Source organism: Lepidothrix coronata, unplaced genomic scaffold, assembly GCF_001604755.1.
Source record: "Lepidothrix coronata isolate B3197 unplaced genomic scaffold, Lepidothrix_coronata-1.0 Scaffold15, whole genome shotgun sequence".
NCBI lineage: Eukaryota > Metazoa > Chordata > Aves > Passeriformes > Pipridae > Lepidothrix > Lepidothrix coronata.
In genome coordinates this window covers 1,771,967-1,788,965 of record NW_016690195.1, presented here as the reverse complement: position 1 = coordinate 1,788,965, position 16,999 = coordinate 1,771,967, and the positions used below count along the sequence as shown (strand labels likewise).

General features: G+C 36.7%; 1 protein-coding gene across 5 annotated transcripts in view; it reads left to right on the top strand.

Moving 5' to 3' along the window:
* The window catches only part of RGS22 (regulator of G-protein signaling 22), a 70,078-nt gene that overhangs the window by 30,088 nt on the left and 22,991 nt on the right, over positions 1-16,999 (top strand). For 4 of the 5 annotated variants that reach the window (XM_017806541.1, XM_017806538.1, XM_017806539.1 and 1 more), the window contains 6 exons: positions 742-843; positions 6,552-6,746; positions 10,742-10,834; positions 11,364-11,518; positions 14,574-14,736; positions 15,352-15,510. In XM_017806541.1, the coding sequence (XP_017662030.1) occupies positions 742-843; positions 6,552-6,746; positions 10,742-10,834; positions 11,364-11,518; positions 14,574-14,736; positions 15,352-15,510 (867 nt within the window). The remainder of the gene's footprint in view (positions 1-741; positions 844-6,551; positions 6,747-10,741; positions 10,835-11,363; positions 11,519-14,573; positions 14,737-15,351; positions 15,511-16,999) is intronic. The other variant, XM_017806540.1, reaches the window with a different exon arrangement.

Genomic DNA, 16,999 nt, shown 5'->3' with positions numbered 1-16,999 from the left:
TCATATCCTCTAGCCTTTGCAGGTGCCAGACTCCTTTGAAAATTATTTGCTTAAAGTTTTCTCTTCACCTGTGGAGCCTATTTCAATCATATGCCAGGTCTGGAAGGCTGCAGTTTGTGGAGCAAACTTCCCTACCCTTGTCTTTTTGCAACACATTCTTTATTGGCTAGCCATGGGGGTTCCAGGGTATTTTTAAAGGCTGAACCCTATAAGCACATGATTAAAACAGAGGACCTGGGGAAAGATCTAGACTTCTGAAAGATCTTTGCTGTTCAAATTTATGAAATGAGGCCAAGACTCTGTGTCTCAGAAATGCATATAATAAAAATGTAATGATAGTCTCAGTAACATATGTCAAGTACACAGTATTTAATTGTTTTGGTTATTGCTGCAAAATGCTGTTTTACCATGGCACAAACTCGGCATGTCCATTATCAGCATTTCTTCTTTAGCACTGGCTTTATGCCACTGAAATGCGGTTACTCTTCAAATGTTAACTACAATGTTAACGATTTTAATGGCCAATTATGCATAAAGGATACAATAAAAGAGTATCACAGTGATGATGCCATTAAACATGTTGTCCTTCTGCCAGTATGCAACAGAAGATTAAATTCATCTTAAATTGAGCTTGATTTATGATGACCCCAAGGGGCTAAATAATACTTGCACTGGAAAGTCAACCTTTTATAAAGCTGTGATATTTGGGTAGCAATAACTTACAATATTTTTCATCTTTAGTTGTGGAAGAACTGTGTGTACTTTTGGTTCGACCTACAGGCTTATCATCAGCTTTTTTACCAAGAAACTCTTCAACCTTTTCAAATATGCAAGCAAGCTCAAGTAAGTTGTAAATAATGTGTTTTCATTTCACAAATACATTTGCTCATTCCCTTCACAAATACATTTGTGCAGTGCAAAGTCTGAAAAGAAGATAGAAAGTAGAAAAGTTTCCAAATCTTGACAACCCACACCAAAGTAGATCTGGGTTGTGAACAATAAAAGGAACCCTTTGGATTGTTTCCATAGAATTTCTTGATTCGAATGTTAAACATGCACAGTTTGACTTCTAGGCTCTGCTGCCTGTTCCCAGTTTTATCTATTATACTCAGTTTACCTAAACTCCCCTTTGCTACTCTGCGTCATATTTGGAAACTATCTGCTTGGTGTTAACATCAGAGATAGTATTTTTTTAAACCATCTAATTGGGCTGTACCTTTCCTTCCATCTCCTATGTGGGTTAGAATTGCAGATCTCACAGTCGAGACCTCAGATAATGACCTCAGTAATGAAAATGGATCTTTGTCAGTCTGGTTTTAATTGTTATGATTGTCAGCGTATTATTATTATGTTTTAACGGTTGTCATCCCCCAAATAGATATTCAGATCCTTATTTAATGTCATGTGGAACTGATATTTCCTATAAATGAGTATTCTTAATTGAGCATGCACTTTAAATCAGGGAATAAAACAAAATTAAACTGCTTCACCACAGTGGTGTTAATGGCTGTCACTGACAGGAGAGTAGACCTATTCCGTGAGGGAAGGAACCTGCAGCAGTGTGATATCATTAGAAGAATTCCAAGGAACTTTTCAAATCACTTTGTGAAACTTTGGTCTGATTTTCCTCTCTAAACCTTGTGTAGGAGTATATCCTATTTGAATATTTCAATATACACTATGAAATAGAGCAAAGCTACTTCACATACCATTCGAACAAATATCTGTGGGGAGCTGGTGAGAATAATCTTTTGGTATGGGTTATGTTACTAAGCACCTGAACATCCTTGAATTTGTCTTCTTTTCCCTCTTGGAGGTTTTACTGGGGCAAATGACAGAATTTTGCATATTTGTCCAGAATTCTCACCTGAATCAATGTTATTTGTACAGAAACTCCAAGCAGAGGCTGACACATAGCTTCTTCCTTTTCTCCTGTCTGGGTAAACTGAACTGCTACCCTATTTAGTTGTTTTCCCCTCCAGCTCTATTTATGGCATGAGGCTGTAGGCAACTGAATGTACCCTTAAGTCTGACTGTCTCCTGTATATGCCCAGGTGTGTGTGTGGTGAGGGCCCTGCTCACAGCAGACATGCGAGTTATCTAGACTGTCACCATTTTCCTATGTATTTTGTTGCAGGCCAAATCTTAGGTTATGGTCCCTTATGGTTTTTAATTTGGTTTCATTTCACACCAGCTTACATTGTTTCTGCAGTGGTTGCATGGCTGAACATTAAGGCCCAGGATTTTTTTACTTGTCTTATTTCCAGTGCTGGCCTGGTGGTGACAGCAGAACATTGTACAATCAGTGTTACCAGGCAATTGCAGAGAGTAGGTACACATAGCCATTAAAGTAAATACATCAAAACGAAATATGTGAAACTGTTCCATTAGCATAACTAACAGCTGAAATGTAACATAACAAATCAACACATGTGCTGCAACATTTGGTATCATTCTCAAGTTTGCCTTTTAAGGCTGCAGAAAAATTATACTTGTTTTTGTTGGAACACGGTAAAGAGTCAAGCTGCAACCAATCTACAGGCTCTGCTTGGGGAAGAGATGCCTTCCCAAATTCTGTGCTCACCTTTGGCACAACAAAGTCATTCCAAATACTCCTAAGAGAATGTGGATCAGATTTGCGTGACACATTGCCATATATATTTTACTATTTATTACAGAAAGAGACGTGCAGAGTATTCCGTATGGATTCTGCCTGCTTCCTCATAGAAACAAGGACAAACCTGGATTGCTGTGTATCTACTACTCATAGTTTTGTTTGTTGGGCATTGTTATCTTAGCTTTATGACAGAGTAACAAAATGTATTCCAAGGTGTATATGCATTCATCCAGGGAAAGAAACTACAGTGAGAATGAAATCTGATGGATGAGGATAATGACAAGTAATGACGGGAATCATCCAGGAACATATATGGTTTTTCACTATAAACATGCACAGGAGCGTAAAAAAAATTAAAAATAAAAGCAATAAACCCCCACATAACATAGGTTTTGATTTTAAAAGGAGTTATTTAGAGTTAGAAAATTTAATACAGTTGTGGGAAGTCGTATATTTTAACAGTAGAATCAGTTTAGATAAAGGTGGTTATTATTACTGTGAACTTTTAGGGTGAGACACAGGATTTATATTAGTGGGAAGTGATGATGGAGGTTAAGGCAGTTTAACCTCTTTGTTTAAGACCAGTCAGTGCATTGCATTCTTCCATCATATGATTCTGTCAAGCAGCTGCACTTTTAGATCAGACCAACATCCATGCCTCTGGGCAGCATTACAAAGCACTTGGACTTAAATCTTTCTTGCTTCACACCAAAGCCTGTACAATCCCTGATTTTGAAAGTCATAAATGAGGCCAAAGTCTTAATCTGAATTTTCTAAGCATTTCATGTATTCAGGTTTGTGCCATTTTAAGTAATTTCAATATACAAACTGACCAAATTTCCAGATACAGTTTTGGGTTCAATCCATCACTTATTCTAATACATTTATAGGAAAATTTATGGCTGGCAAGTAGAACAATTCTTCATGTTTTTCAATAGGAACAAACCAATTAATCAACAAAGTATGATATGTACTTGACATCAAATGCTTCAGATTTTTGTATGAATGTGTTAACCTATAAGTTCATTTAATGTGATTTTTCCTGTTGATCCCTTAGGAGATTGGCTAATACAACAGTTCCAATATTCTACTGAGATTCAAAAATCACAAGAATTCCATGATGTGGGAATCAAAAAAGGCTATGAATATTACTTTTTAAAGGATAAAATGTATCTTGCAAACTGCATTGCCCAGTGTTGAAGGCTGTGAACACAGACAATTTTCCATTTTTTGGCATGTCTAGAACTCTCCTTGGCTGGTTTTCCTGCAGTCCTTGCAATCAAATCTGTGCAGATCTACAGATGCACTTCAGCAAGGGACACGAGGATGAAAGCTCCTTCTCATTTCTCCCCTGTCTGCAAGTGCATGCATGCACTTTGTCACTTTGTGATGCTATCTTTTTACTAGGTCAAATCCCATAGCAATGGATTCTTACAAGAATTCAAGTAAAGAGATGGCATCCTTCAAAGTAAAGAGGCCATCCTGATTACACCACTGAGGGCCTGATTCTCTGAGTTGGAAAAGTGCATTCCTATAGTTAACTTAACCACCTCTAAATTTCTGCTTCATACATATTGCCCGCCCTATTGTTTCTGGAAAAAAATATCTGTCTCTACTATGCTGTGGTTCTGAATGTGAAATTACACAGGACTGGGGGCAGTTCTGCAGGTAGAGCAGTGTGCAAAGGCAGTCCCTAGAATGGCAGTATATTATGACAGTGTTTATATCAATAGTTTTTGGCCACAGCTTCCTTAGTCTGGGCAATTTCTGATTGCAGGCTGATATTTTTTTGTCAGCTCTGAAGAAGACTAACAAATATACTCATTAACCTATTTCATACAAAATCATAGGGCAAAGGAATTCTGCCTGAGGAACTTGTGGCATGTTTGTTTTAACTTCATTCTTAAAATTATGCAAAAAATGATCACTCAGTTAAGGAACCAAGTTAGATGTGTGTTAAAATATTGAGGATATATTTTTGAACCTTTTTACCAATTTACAGATCCCTTGTGCAATTTTATGAGACATAACAGGTGGAGCAGTGTAGTCCTAATGACAAACAAAATGGTTAACCCCTCTTTAAAAGGTCTATTTTTAAAGATACCACATCTTTATATCATTGGACTTGTCCCTTCTAATTTGTCTATTTTATACACAAACTGGTTTTGATCAGACTACCACATGATTTAACTTAAATTCACTAGTGTTAGGGCTCTTCGAAATAACTTCCAACTTTTTAAATTGCTGTGAATGTAATTAATGCTGTATCTGTTAAATTTAAATGTATTCGGGGACTTACTGAGAAGAGCATAATTTAGGATAAATGTGGTCTTTGTCTTCAGCTAGGAGTCTTCCTGTGGATGTACTCTTTCTCTGACCTTACCCTTACACCTGTGTATCTTTATTGCACTGATAATGTGGGCCACAATAGCCACAAAACATCTTTGTTTTCAGTGATTAGATCTATGTAGAAAGGGTCTGGAATCCTGCATAGACAATAAATATGGTAATTGTAACAAGTGCTAACTGAGGGATGGATGTCAGCCATCGAAGCCCTGTATTCCTCAGTGACCTAATACCAGGAGAATCTAAAGGGTTTGTTTCAAATTGTAAAGGTCCAAAATAATGGGGATGCACTCTAGTGCTGTTGCTATTTGAGAGAAAGAGTCTAATAAATCAGAATTTAATTTAAAACAAACAGAAACATAATTATTTAACGTACTGAAAATTCTCCCTGTGTTTGAAATCTAACCACACCAGTGTTTTATTACTGCTTGAACACAGAGTAAATGTCTTATTTTCTTCTTTTCTATTGCTTTGTACATCTGCTAGTTATAGCTGGCTTTTTGCAAAATGAGGAAAACGAGAATTGTTATATTCCTGAATTCTTCGTTGCCAAGCCTCTGTGATAATAAATAGTAAAGATGGACTTGTCACTGCCATCCTAGGGAGAAATTCTGATTTACGCTACTAACCTGATCCCTGACTGTATGTTTGAAAATGAGTTGGACTTTGAGAATATGAAGAAGAGAAAATACTTATATGAAATATATTATGGCAGCATCTTTATTTCAGTTGAATTCCTAACTGCAGTCAGACCCATGATGTTTTATAAAGATATTCTGGAATATCTTCTTCCAAGATATTCCTGGAAGAAAGTGTTTTTCTCTGAGTTTTCAATGTTCATTTTCACATTCATGAAACCTTTAGAAAACAAGAATTTTACTAAGGGATTAAGTAAGTTTGAAAAAAAAAAATTGAAATAAATAAAACATTCCTCTATGCTTCAAGAGTCATCATCATGTCATGTCATGTCATGGCATGTGGAATGGCAAACTCTGTATGTGTGAGATAAAAAGCATATTGTAAACCTTTCTTTGGTAAGGATTTAGACCTCAGTTGTGCAGTGGAATCTCCTGCATGGACCCTGTACTGTGATGGAGTCTCACCAATGTCAAAAAACTGTATAAGAGAGTCTTCACACAGAATATCATGTAGCTTTTCATTAATTTTAACCTTAAGTTTACAAATTAGTATCTATTCAGAAAAGTCAGATACCTTCACTAGTTGGCCTAGCACATATTCTGCAAAACAACGTGACTTCATGAGCAGCGCAGTTGCTGTAACAATTGTAGCTATCTGAATCTAAGAATCAACCAGAAATCTCCAAGAGAAAATTGTGTTAAACATTATTTTTTGATCTAACCATTTTAACAAGTAGGAGTAAAAATGGCAGGGGGATCCGTTATGGCAATAACTGAATTTTGGACAAAGTAGTAATACTGGTAAAAAGTAAGGTAGTTGTAATTAGATATATATTCAGAATATACAGCAGGGCAGTGGGGGACAAATATGCATTAATTTCTCCTTCAGCAGTCTGTGACCATTGAAATGGATGATGGCTAAGAAGCAGTTTTCTTCTCTTTTATTTTAGTTCCTTTATGCAACTTACATTGCCCCATCTGCCAGTATGGACATTGGACTTCATCAGGATAAGAGAAACATGATTTATCAGAAAATGGACCCAGCTTTTGAGGACCTTTTTGACCCAGCAGAAGAATATATTCTCACTATTCTCCTAGAACCGTGGATGAAGATGGTGGAAGCAGATAAATATACTTATGGAAAGGTAACAGATCTGGATGACACCATGAAAAAGTCTTATGTCAGGGAATAAAATCACAAGAACCTTCATATGCAATCCTGTTATATTTATAGTTAGGAAGGGAGAAGTATTACAAGATGTTTTGCTTAGCCACTCCTTTCTATGTTGATATGTGGTGTAGGCTGAGCTTCTTGTGGACTTCATAGACTCCTTGCCTGTGAATTAGAGAGGAATGCATCTTGCTATGGAAAAATTTCTCTTTGCACTCAGCAAACATCATGTTTCTGTAATCTTACCATTGATCAGAAGTAATTTTCTTATGATGATTGCCCACAGACACTCTATGTTTTAATCGTAAGCACACAATAAGCTGTATTTCTACAGTGTCAGTGCAGTGATACTAGGTCCATATTAATTGTATCAAGAATGGCATCAAGTATTTCTTGGTGTTTAGAATGTAAGTGCAACTACTGCTTAGCATAAGAAGACATGATATGGTGATCCAGCTGTATTTGCCCCAAACATTTTTTAGATCACTGCTCTGCTGTGTAAGGGCTAAGTGTGAACATGGTACGACCATTGGGGTGGACCTGTGCAGGACCAGGAGTTGGGCTTTGATAATCCTTTTCAGTCCCTTCCAGCTCAGGATATTGTGTGATTCTGTGATTCTAATTTCAAGTCTTTAACATCTCTCTTGGATATGGAAGGAGAAACTTATAATGAGGAATCAGGAATTGGAGGGCAGGAAGTTAGTTCTTGTTCCTGTTTTTCTCCACTATGACCTTAGATGTAGCATCTCCAATTTATAGGAAATATCATCATTTATTACTGATACTTCTGTCAACTTGTAATGAGAACATGCCTGCATTGCCTTGTGCAAAACATTTTGAAATCCTATTTTTGGTGCTATATCATGCCTGCATGTATGAACAACTAGGTGAACAGATACCTAAAATCAAGGTTGAGAATGGTCTTCTAAGCCTATTAGGTGATGGCTAGTATTAAACATTTAAAAGAAAAGAAAAAAAAACACATAGCAGTTATGCCAGCTTCATCACTTTGCAACCAAGGAAGTTCATGGAGCAGAGATCTTATCCACATTTTTGTGTCTAATAATCTTTAATAAGGGTTTTTTTGCACATGGGTTTATGTAAATGTGTTTTGAGTGATATATCTTCAGCCTCACTGTAGAAGTAGGTTCCATGTTTTAGTCACGCAATAGGAGAAAAAAGTCCTTATCTTAATTTGTTTGCAAACCCCTCCCTGGTAATTTCCCCTGGTGCCCTAGTTTTATATGTCGTGAGGAACAAGTGAACAATTGTTATCTTGTCATATTCTCAATGTTGTTATGCTTTTACAAGTTTCTGTTGTACCCCACTTCAGTTACACCTCCTTGAAACTCAAGAGTCCTAAACTGTTAGACTTCTTCTCTTACAGAAGTTCCATGCCTTTGTTACAGTTATCGCCCCATCTTTAGGTGTTATTTTACAGTCTTTTGATGAGATGCAAGCAGTAGTCAAGGTCTGGATGCACTAAGGATTATCCAGTTGCAGAATCATGTTTTCTGTTTTTCTCTTTGTTCTCTTCCTAATTGTTCTAATCATTCTAATTGCATTTTGACTCCTGGTGAACTTTGAGTGGCTGTGCAAAATGTAACCTAATAGCCATCTGTGGTGATTCCAAGATCTTCCCAAGTAATAACAACTAATGGAAAGCCCTCATTTGGAGCTCATTGGAGTGACTTAATGTTTATTATCATTGAATTCAGCTGTCCTTTTATCATGCAGATGCTAAAGTGTCCTGAAATCCTGCAGCTTTTCACAGTCCATTTAATTTTTTTGCTCTGTGGAATCATTTTGCAAACTTTATTGTCTCCTCACTCACCTCCTTTTCCAGATAGTTTCTGAATGTTTAAAAAAACAACCTCAGTGCGGATCCCTGTGAGACTCCAATAAGAACCCCACCCTATAATGAAAGTTATTTATTTCTTTGGTTTTGATTTTCTACCTTCTAATTAATTCACAAGGGGACTTTACTTCTCATCCTGTGATAACATAATTTCCTTTAGAAACTTTGAAAGTTTGAACACTGATAAAACTTACTAAAATGAAATATACTAATCCAATCTGCAAAATATTTTCTTCACTTTTCAGCATATTTTCTAACCTTTCAGATAAATTATTTTTTTCTAAGCTATTTCAGCTATTATTCTTTATGACCTGCAAAGCACTGTGTAATTGATTGATACTTCTGTGAATGTGAAATTTTATTTACTTTCTATCAGACTAGTTTTAGTCTTTTGTAACTGTATATTTTCCATGTGTATTATCAATACTAGTTGTCTAGTATCTACTGCTGGTTCTCACCGAGTCAAATCATCAGTTCAGCCAAGTATTGTTATACATAATTTTTGTATAAAAGAAGTCTGCTTTTGAGCTCTCTGAATACAGAATTGTCACTGCTTCTAGAGGTGGAAGGATTCCTCTGAAGTAAGAATTGAAAATATATACTTTTCCTTTAAAGTTAATATCTGTGTCAGTTTATGTATCCTGGAGTTAACCGAGGATGCGTTGCTTTGCAAATGTAGTTACGTGCAGACTTCTTAGTGCTCTAATAACACAAACATCTTAATCAGGGCACAAAAAAACAGAACTAAGTACTTTTGACCGTACAATACATGCGTTTGTGAAGAGTTATAATACACAGACGTAAAACGACCTGTTCTAGGAGGCACTAGAGTCTCTTTGTACTAGGCGCAGGCTGATACTTAGGCACACTCCTTCCTAGACAAGGTCTGCTCTGTATTTTGTTCAGTCCCTGGCTCTACTCTTCCCCTTTGTTCTACCCTATAGCAGGATATATTTGGCCCATAATGAAACAAGATACTTTGTCAAGAATTAGGTGAGTCCAAATTTGCTTATTTGGGACATGGTCAGTATACATATCTACATTTTTTCTTTAAATGTTCTGAATTATTGTACTATTTACTTTTAAACTATGTTTTCTTTTAAGGGAATGAATACCCCAGAGCACTTTATAAGCAGTGGAACAGAATTACACTGAACCTGAAGACATTTAGATAACACAGTGATTAGTGTGGTATTCACATTTAGATGAAAATGTAATTAATATAATCTAAACTCTTCTCTCTCGCACATAAACTCTTGTATAAGACAACAACAGCTTTCTAATCTTTGTAAGGGGCATGCTAATCAGTATAAGGCATTGGCTCAATTTTGCTAAATATCCTAAAATCTGAATTTGAATGGTTTAGTCAGCTGAGAGGTCACCAAACTATCCCTTGAGCAGTTACCGGTTGTTTGCACATAACATGGAGAACTGCTGTAGTTATATACATAAGGCTTGTAATTAAGTTAAAAAATGCCAATACTTCATGAGTTCAAATTATGCACAATTTATTACTTAAGGCATTACCTGGTATAAAACTAAGGAAGGAGACAAGACTGAAAGTCTGAAAGCTTTCACCTTTATTGTTTAGATATTAGAACATCTTTCTCATCTTAAATTTCTTTTTCTGGAAATCTGTGGCACTCTGTCTCTTTGACATTTTCCATTGACAGTCATAGTTTTAAGAACCGTTTTTCTGCTTCTCAGTGGCACTTTGACATATGATTTGATGGTATAGACAATCAAGTAAGTCTGACACAATATAATATATATATATATATACACAATATACAGAATGTATTATATAGACAATATAATTTAGCAATTTCTTAAATACAAAGTTCTTCTCTTAAATATATAGTTAGATTATTTAGTGGTTTTCTGCAGAAATCTACATCTGATCCTACAAAGATAGGAAAATTTTGTTCTACCAGAGCTTTTAATAGAATTGTTTGTCAGAAAAATGTGACTTCTAGTATCTTCTAAACATCAGTCTCATTACTAGCAAACATATTCTTTTCTATCCACTGTCACTGGCAAAGTGCCCACACAGTTCTCCATCTTTCTATAATGTGTACTGCAGGGATGATATAAGATATTATTTTTATTAGGTGGAGTTGGTGGAAGAAACTCAACAGCTGGACTCTGTGTGCTTTAGAAAGCTCCAGGCTTTGCATCAAGTGAGTGGTTCCAAGAAGGATGAGGTAAGACAAGTACCTACTAAGAGAAACAACCCCTTTTTCTATCAGGGAGGGTTAACACTTTGAGTATTAGCAATACAAGCATGACCATATGCCAGTTTGGAGAAGCAAATAGTCTGATTTCTACCATTCATTTTGGGGACTGATTGACAGGCACTGTGTTAATTAGATATAGGGGTCTTCTGTCAGTTATATCAACATCAGACCACTGTATGATTGGAGTCAATAAGACAGTTTCTACTAAAGTCTGTGGAATATATTTTGGGCCCTTAATCTTGAGTAAATACCTCAATTTCAAGTAAATTACAGATATATATTGGTTTATTTGATTATGGAACTGGCACACACTGGTATGTTTAAAGCAAACGTAAAAGTAAAGCTGACTAGTGCTGGAGCCTTAACTCAATTTATTTCCTCAGCAACCAAAAAGCTGTTTTACAGAGACAGGTTATCTAATGCAAGGATTATTAGACTGAGCAAAATACAGAGATGAAAAAAGCAGTTATGCAAACAGAAAAATTTCTTCCCTCAGAGTACTGTTGCTGACACTGGTCTGCCATCCTTCCCTGATGATCAATACTTGCGTCAAATTCCCAAAGGATTGGCAGGTCCTAATCTGTCTGACCTGATCCACAACAAAGAGAAGTTAAACCAGTTCTGGGCTTTTCTTAATGAGCATTCTGCTGGGTATGTTCCTTTATTATTATTATTATTATTATTATTATTATTATTATTATTATCATTATTATTATTATTATTTTACCATTTCTAAGTTCAGAAGAAATCTTTGCTGGGGATCTTGGCTATCTAAATGTTCACAGATTTTAGTGTTTTTTAAAAAATGCATTTGCATATTTAGGAAATACACATGCACATTGTTCAGACAACTGAATTGTCTTAACATTTTGGGGTAAAAATTATCTTGTCATAACATGTTTGTATTACACTTTTGCTTTCTGTTTCTGCTTTGATTAGTGGCAAACCCCTGAGCAGAGCAATTAGCCTTTAATGAGTAAAAATTTATAGTTTTTAGTGCAGATTCAATTTATTACATTTTTAAAATTAAACCTGGGTATTATAAAAATGTACAAATAGTAGAAGACACATTATTCTCACAGTGTGAGAGCAACCACAGTTTTGCGTTTGCTGAACAGATTTAAGTACCAGCCTGTAGCAGATACAGTTTGGGCAGGTTTTTTGAAAAAGTGAGCCCATTTGTTTTTGGTTTTTTTTTTTTCTTTTTTTGTCCTTAAATTATCATTTCCTTCCTTTAACCCAAGTTCCCATGAGCTGATGCTTTGCATATTGCCTAGTGCTTCTAGTCAAGCACTGCTGTAATTTTAGATTGGATATTGGTCAGCTTTTTCAAAAGTGTCCAGAGATGGGCATCTGGCACAGAAGTCCCCTGGCCAAGACTCAATGTCATCACTTCTGCTTATCATCAGAAGGTTCCCTTTGTAGTCAGAGAGAGAAGTACCCACTTCTGGACACATTTCTTCTAATTCTGAAGGTAACATCTAAAACCAGTTTGGATGGATCATTCCTAAGATGGCTATTTCTTCTCACTGACTACAAAAGGACTGCAGGTAATCGATATTCTCATGCTGTGCGTGCCTGCAGTCAAGTCACTTCTGAGTTAGTTGTCTAGAGCAGTTGTCTCAAAACTTTTTTTATCATGCAACTCATCAGTAAAAAATTTTTGAGCATGGACTCTCAATATATATATATTTAATTTTTTTTATACATTATACACATGTACTACTCAAGTTATAATCTTTTCTTCCTGCCCCTTAACAAATAATCTTGAACACCTCCTGGCTGCACACACCCCACTGTGGAAACTACTGGTCTTGAGATACTCTCTAACTTGGGAAATGGTAGGAATCACCAGATAACAGGTCACTGGCTAGGATGAGGTCCTGGACAGGGACACTGAATTGCCTCTGGGATTTCCTGCCTCTCTGTTAATCACAGACAAGTCCCTTCTTAAGTAGTAGAGCCAGGCAGAGAAATATTTAATTTATGGAGAAATTTTCTTTTGTAAAAATTCATAATGAAGAAAAACATTTGAAAAAGTCTCACAAAAGTGTTTTAGAGCTGGATCCAGATGTAGTAACTCTATAGTCCAGTGGGCATACCATAGTAAAGATGCTTAATGGTACTATAAGCTCAAGGGATCCTAGAACTAATGCAGTCTGGAAATTTTCAGAAAGAAACAACAAATGTGCCATTTACCTTTTCATAAAAATTTATGGTTCTGATTTTTTCAACTATAAGTGATCCAAGTTTCAGGAAGGACAGGCTTCTAAGTAGCTGTGCACAAATTCTGGTAAGAAACTAAAAGAGGTTTCATTAATTAATATTTCATTAAATATATAGAATATATTCACACAATTGCAGGACAGTTTGTGTTACTTTGAGTTAGTGGGTTACCATTTGTTAGTCTCGCCAGACTAATTGATTATGCCTGTGCTCCTGATCTGTTGAAAGAGAAAAGTGCAGTAAGCCAGGATAAGCCACCACTGTATATGGTTTAACTAACACACTTTAAAATGATATATTGTACTTTTAAAATAAGATGCACATATTTGATCAGTTGTCACAGGTAGATGCCAAGGAGTTACTCCATAAACCACAGTAACTTGGAGCACTTGCATTTGAGTGAACTTATTCATGTTGTGATGAACTAGCAAATGAAGGAATTTCAATAGAACTTAGGGCTGTAAGGGTCTCAAAAGATTTCTGAAAGGAGAACATCTGTTCTTAAATCAGTCAAATGCTTTTGAAAGTTTTACTCATAGATTAATACTTTGAAAAAAACAGTTATTAGCTGAATGGAAAAGTGAAACAGATTTGCCTGAATTTAATGTTTCGTATTTCCTGCTTCAAATACAGTGAATGTCCTAATTAAAATGCTCACAAAACTTCAGCTAATAAGATACCATCAGAAAACAGTTATATAAATTAAACTGAAATTGTAGGTATGTCAATTATTCTGTCCTCTGATTTAAAGAACAAAACCATTCTATGAAAACAAACTTAAATTTATAGTGTACACTGAAATGTTATGAAAAATATATAGATTGAGGATTGCAGATAGAGATTGTCACTGACTATGAATAATTAAATAAGTAGTAGAATCAGTAATTTATGAAAAAGCATCCCACAAAAAGCTCTAGAAACAAATTTTATCATAAATTGGTTTTGTCTGCTTGACTGCAGACTGACTTAAACTCTAGCATTTCACACAGGGTAGGAAGGGAGTGATTTTTGAGGCTGATGTTCCCAGGTGTCATCCATGCTCCTTTCTCAGGCAATATGACAAGGGGGCAGAACAGGAGGCGTCAACTTGTCTTTCAGTGGCTCACAGCCTCAGTAGTGATTCAAATTCTCATCTGTTTAATTTTTCGTTCTCTCTGTGAGCTCTGCATTATGGCTCTGGTTCACAGTTCCTGCTGGATTTAGCAGTGGCATATTGAGGAGGGTACTCCTTTTGGGGTACCCCAAAAATGACCCTAAATGAGATCCCCAAGATGTATGTTTGATCTGCCTGTTCAGCAAGTGCCATGGTCTCACCAGATGGTACTTAGCAAAGAAAAAATGACATAAAATTTCAGCCCAATCTGACCTGGTATTTAGGTCTTGATTACTTTGGTGGCTTGTGGTTAAACAAATAACTCCCTAGAATGTTGATGATATTTACTCAATACTGAAATAACATTCTGTTTAAATTTGTTTGTAGCATGGATCTCATGTGTTGGCTTGATATTGAAGAGTTCAGAAAGATGCTCCACAAGGATAAAGAAAAAAGTGAAGAAAAGTCTAAGGACATTGAAAGCAAGTACTTTAATGACGAGTACTTCTTTGGACCCAACAGCCCAGCTACCAGAGAGCAACAAGAAAAGGTACCAGTTACAAAACCATTTATAAAGAACAATCACACTGAATGTCACTGAGATAAAAGTCCACAAGAGGGTTTGATTCAGCTTTTCCCCAAGCTATCTCCTCAAATCTTGCCTATATTTTTGGCCAGAAGTCTGGTTCTGTTCTGGCTCTGGGGGTCCCTTCCTTCCTGTTTGAATTCTTCTTCCCTGCTCCTTATAGAACATCTCTCTTAAACCCTGATCTGAGGCCACAGCCAGAGCATGCACAACACAGCTCAGAAAAAGTGTAAAAATGGCTTTCAGGCACAGTGACTTGTTCCAGCTTTCTATTTAGTATGTCAGTAAAGCCACAGACAGTAAGTCTGAGCTGTGGTACTCTGATATATCTTGATACTTAGGCAATTTACTTGGTCAAGCTGGGGTATTATTTCCCAGAGTCTGTGTCCTATTATAGATAGGGACAAATGTAATCTGTTCCCTTTTATGAAAAGTACATGTGAGCCTTGGGTAAGCATGCATTAAATGCTTTGCTTACAATTAAGCTCATGCTTTGCTAAATCAAGGATGTGGAGAGATAAAGAACTTTTGGTATACACAAAAGTTTATGTCATGTGTTATTGTGTTTGGATTGCTTAGCTAATGCATTCAGGTGGAGGAAGGAGACAAATCCTTCATGATCAACTTTCGGCAGCAGTTCTGCTAGAAGTTCAGCAGTGCGTCCAGAAGAGATTAGAAAAACAATGGCTGCCATTGTTCCTGGCAGATGAACACCGTGGGGTGGAGGGACAAGCAAAGGTAATTTTTTAACAACAGCAACACATCCAGGCATTGTTTTTTGTTTGGCTCATAATTTACCATTGGGATACAAAGGTTCAGAGGAAAAGCAGCCCACAACTCTCTTTCAGTTTACACTGAAAGAGGTGCTGTAGCATGTACAGGTTGAAACATTCAGCTTGATAATTGTGAAGGCAGTTGCTCTGAAGGCTTAGTTTAGCTGACAGTATTATTGTTAGATCCTAAATCTGAAGGAGCAGGTATTAGCTCTGCTGCCAGGCAGGCTGCCAGGAGAGTCAACTAATCTTTGCTGTAGTGCTACACTCTCCATCTGCCATTTTGCCCTAGCCATACAGTTGCGCACTGAAGAAATGCTGCTTTGTGTAAAGGATTTGCCCAAGGGCACCAGAACACAAGCAGATGACTGGGCTTCCCGTGCTGTAATTCTTTCTCTCTCTTATGCTGTCTGCATTCTCCCATCTGGAGCTGCAATGCCTGTAGAAATTACTTCAGGACTTGTGAAATTCTGCTTAGTGGGGAGGTTAACTGCTATAAGCCTTGTTCCAATTGGTTACTTCAGAAAGTTGCCAGAAAACTGGGAGTGAGGAGCCTTTCACTCCTGCTGGCTCATTAGAAAGTCTGAAAATCTGCCTTTTATGAATGCCTCTGTGGCTGTGATCTGTGTAAGGAGATCATCCTGCTGCTGACAGATGCAAAGAGACTTAGTTTTTTGCACTTCCACAACAGCTCTGACATGCGAATGTCATGGCAGAAGGCAACTTCACAGTTCCACCAAGCAGACACATATGCAACTGCATTGATTAATAAAATTTGCTTTCTGTCATCTCTGTAACATCAAGAAGGTTGTCAGAGGTGGTATGAACTGGATCCTTTCCATTGATTCAGAAGACTAAGGAATGTGGAAAGTATAGGTTTTGATAAGACAAATTGTAATTTTAATAATGATTATGTAACTAAATTAAAATTTTCTCTGCCCTTTTTAGCTGAACTCTGCCTCCTTTACAAGTCCTGGTACAAGACTATGCAATAAGGCTAAGCTGCTTCCAGGTCTGGAAGCTAACTCAGGCCTCCTTGCACCTGCTGCACTGTGCTGGCAGGCAGATTAGCCCAAGTAGCTTAGAAAATGTTGTGTTCAACAAAAATAAACAGTTTACAGGAAATACATACTTCTAATGAGCTTTTAGTCTTTTCCTAACTCCATTTATGTTTTACTGCTCTTTTCTCTTTCTTATTGCAAATTCAGAGGATGAAAAGGTCCTTTGAAGAAAGTATTTTAGAAGAAATGAAACCAGATGACATTCTCTACTTGGCTTCATATTTCACAGTGACCAAATACTGTGGGCATGCTATGTAGTCCTTATTCAGAAAACCTGCCCTTGATTTGAGGTGTATTTTTGCTACAAAGAAGTTGCAGGATCAAGTCTGTATTTCTGATACAGCTGTCCAAAGGAACTAAAAACATTTCATACTGGGAAAAAAAAAACCAACA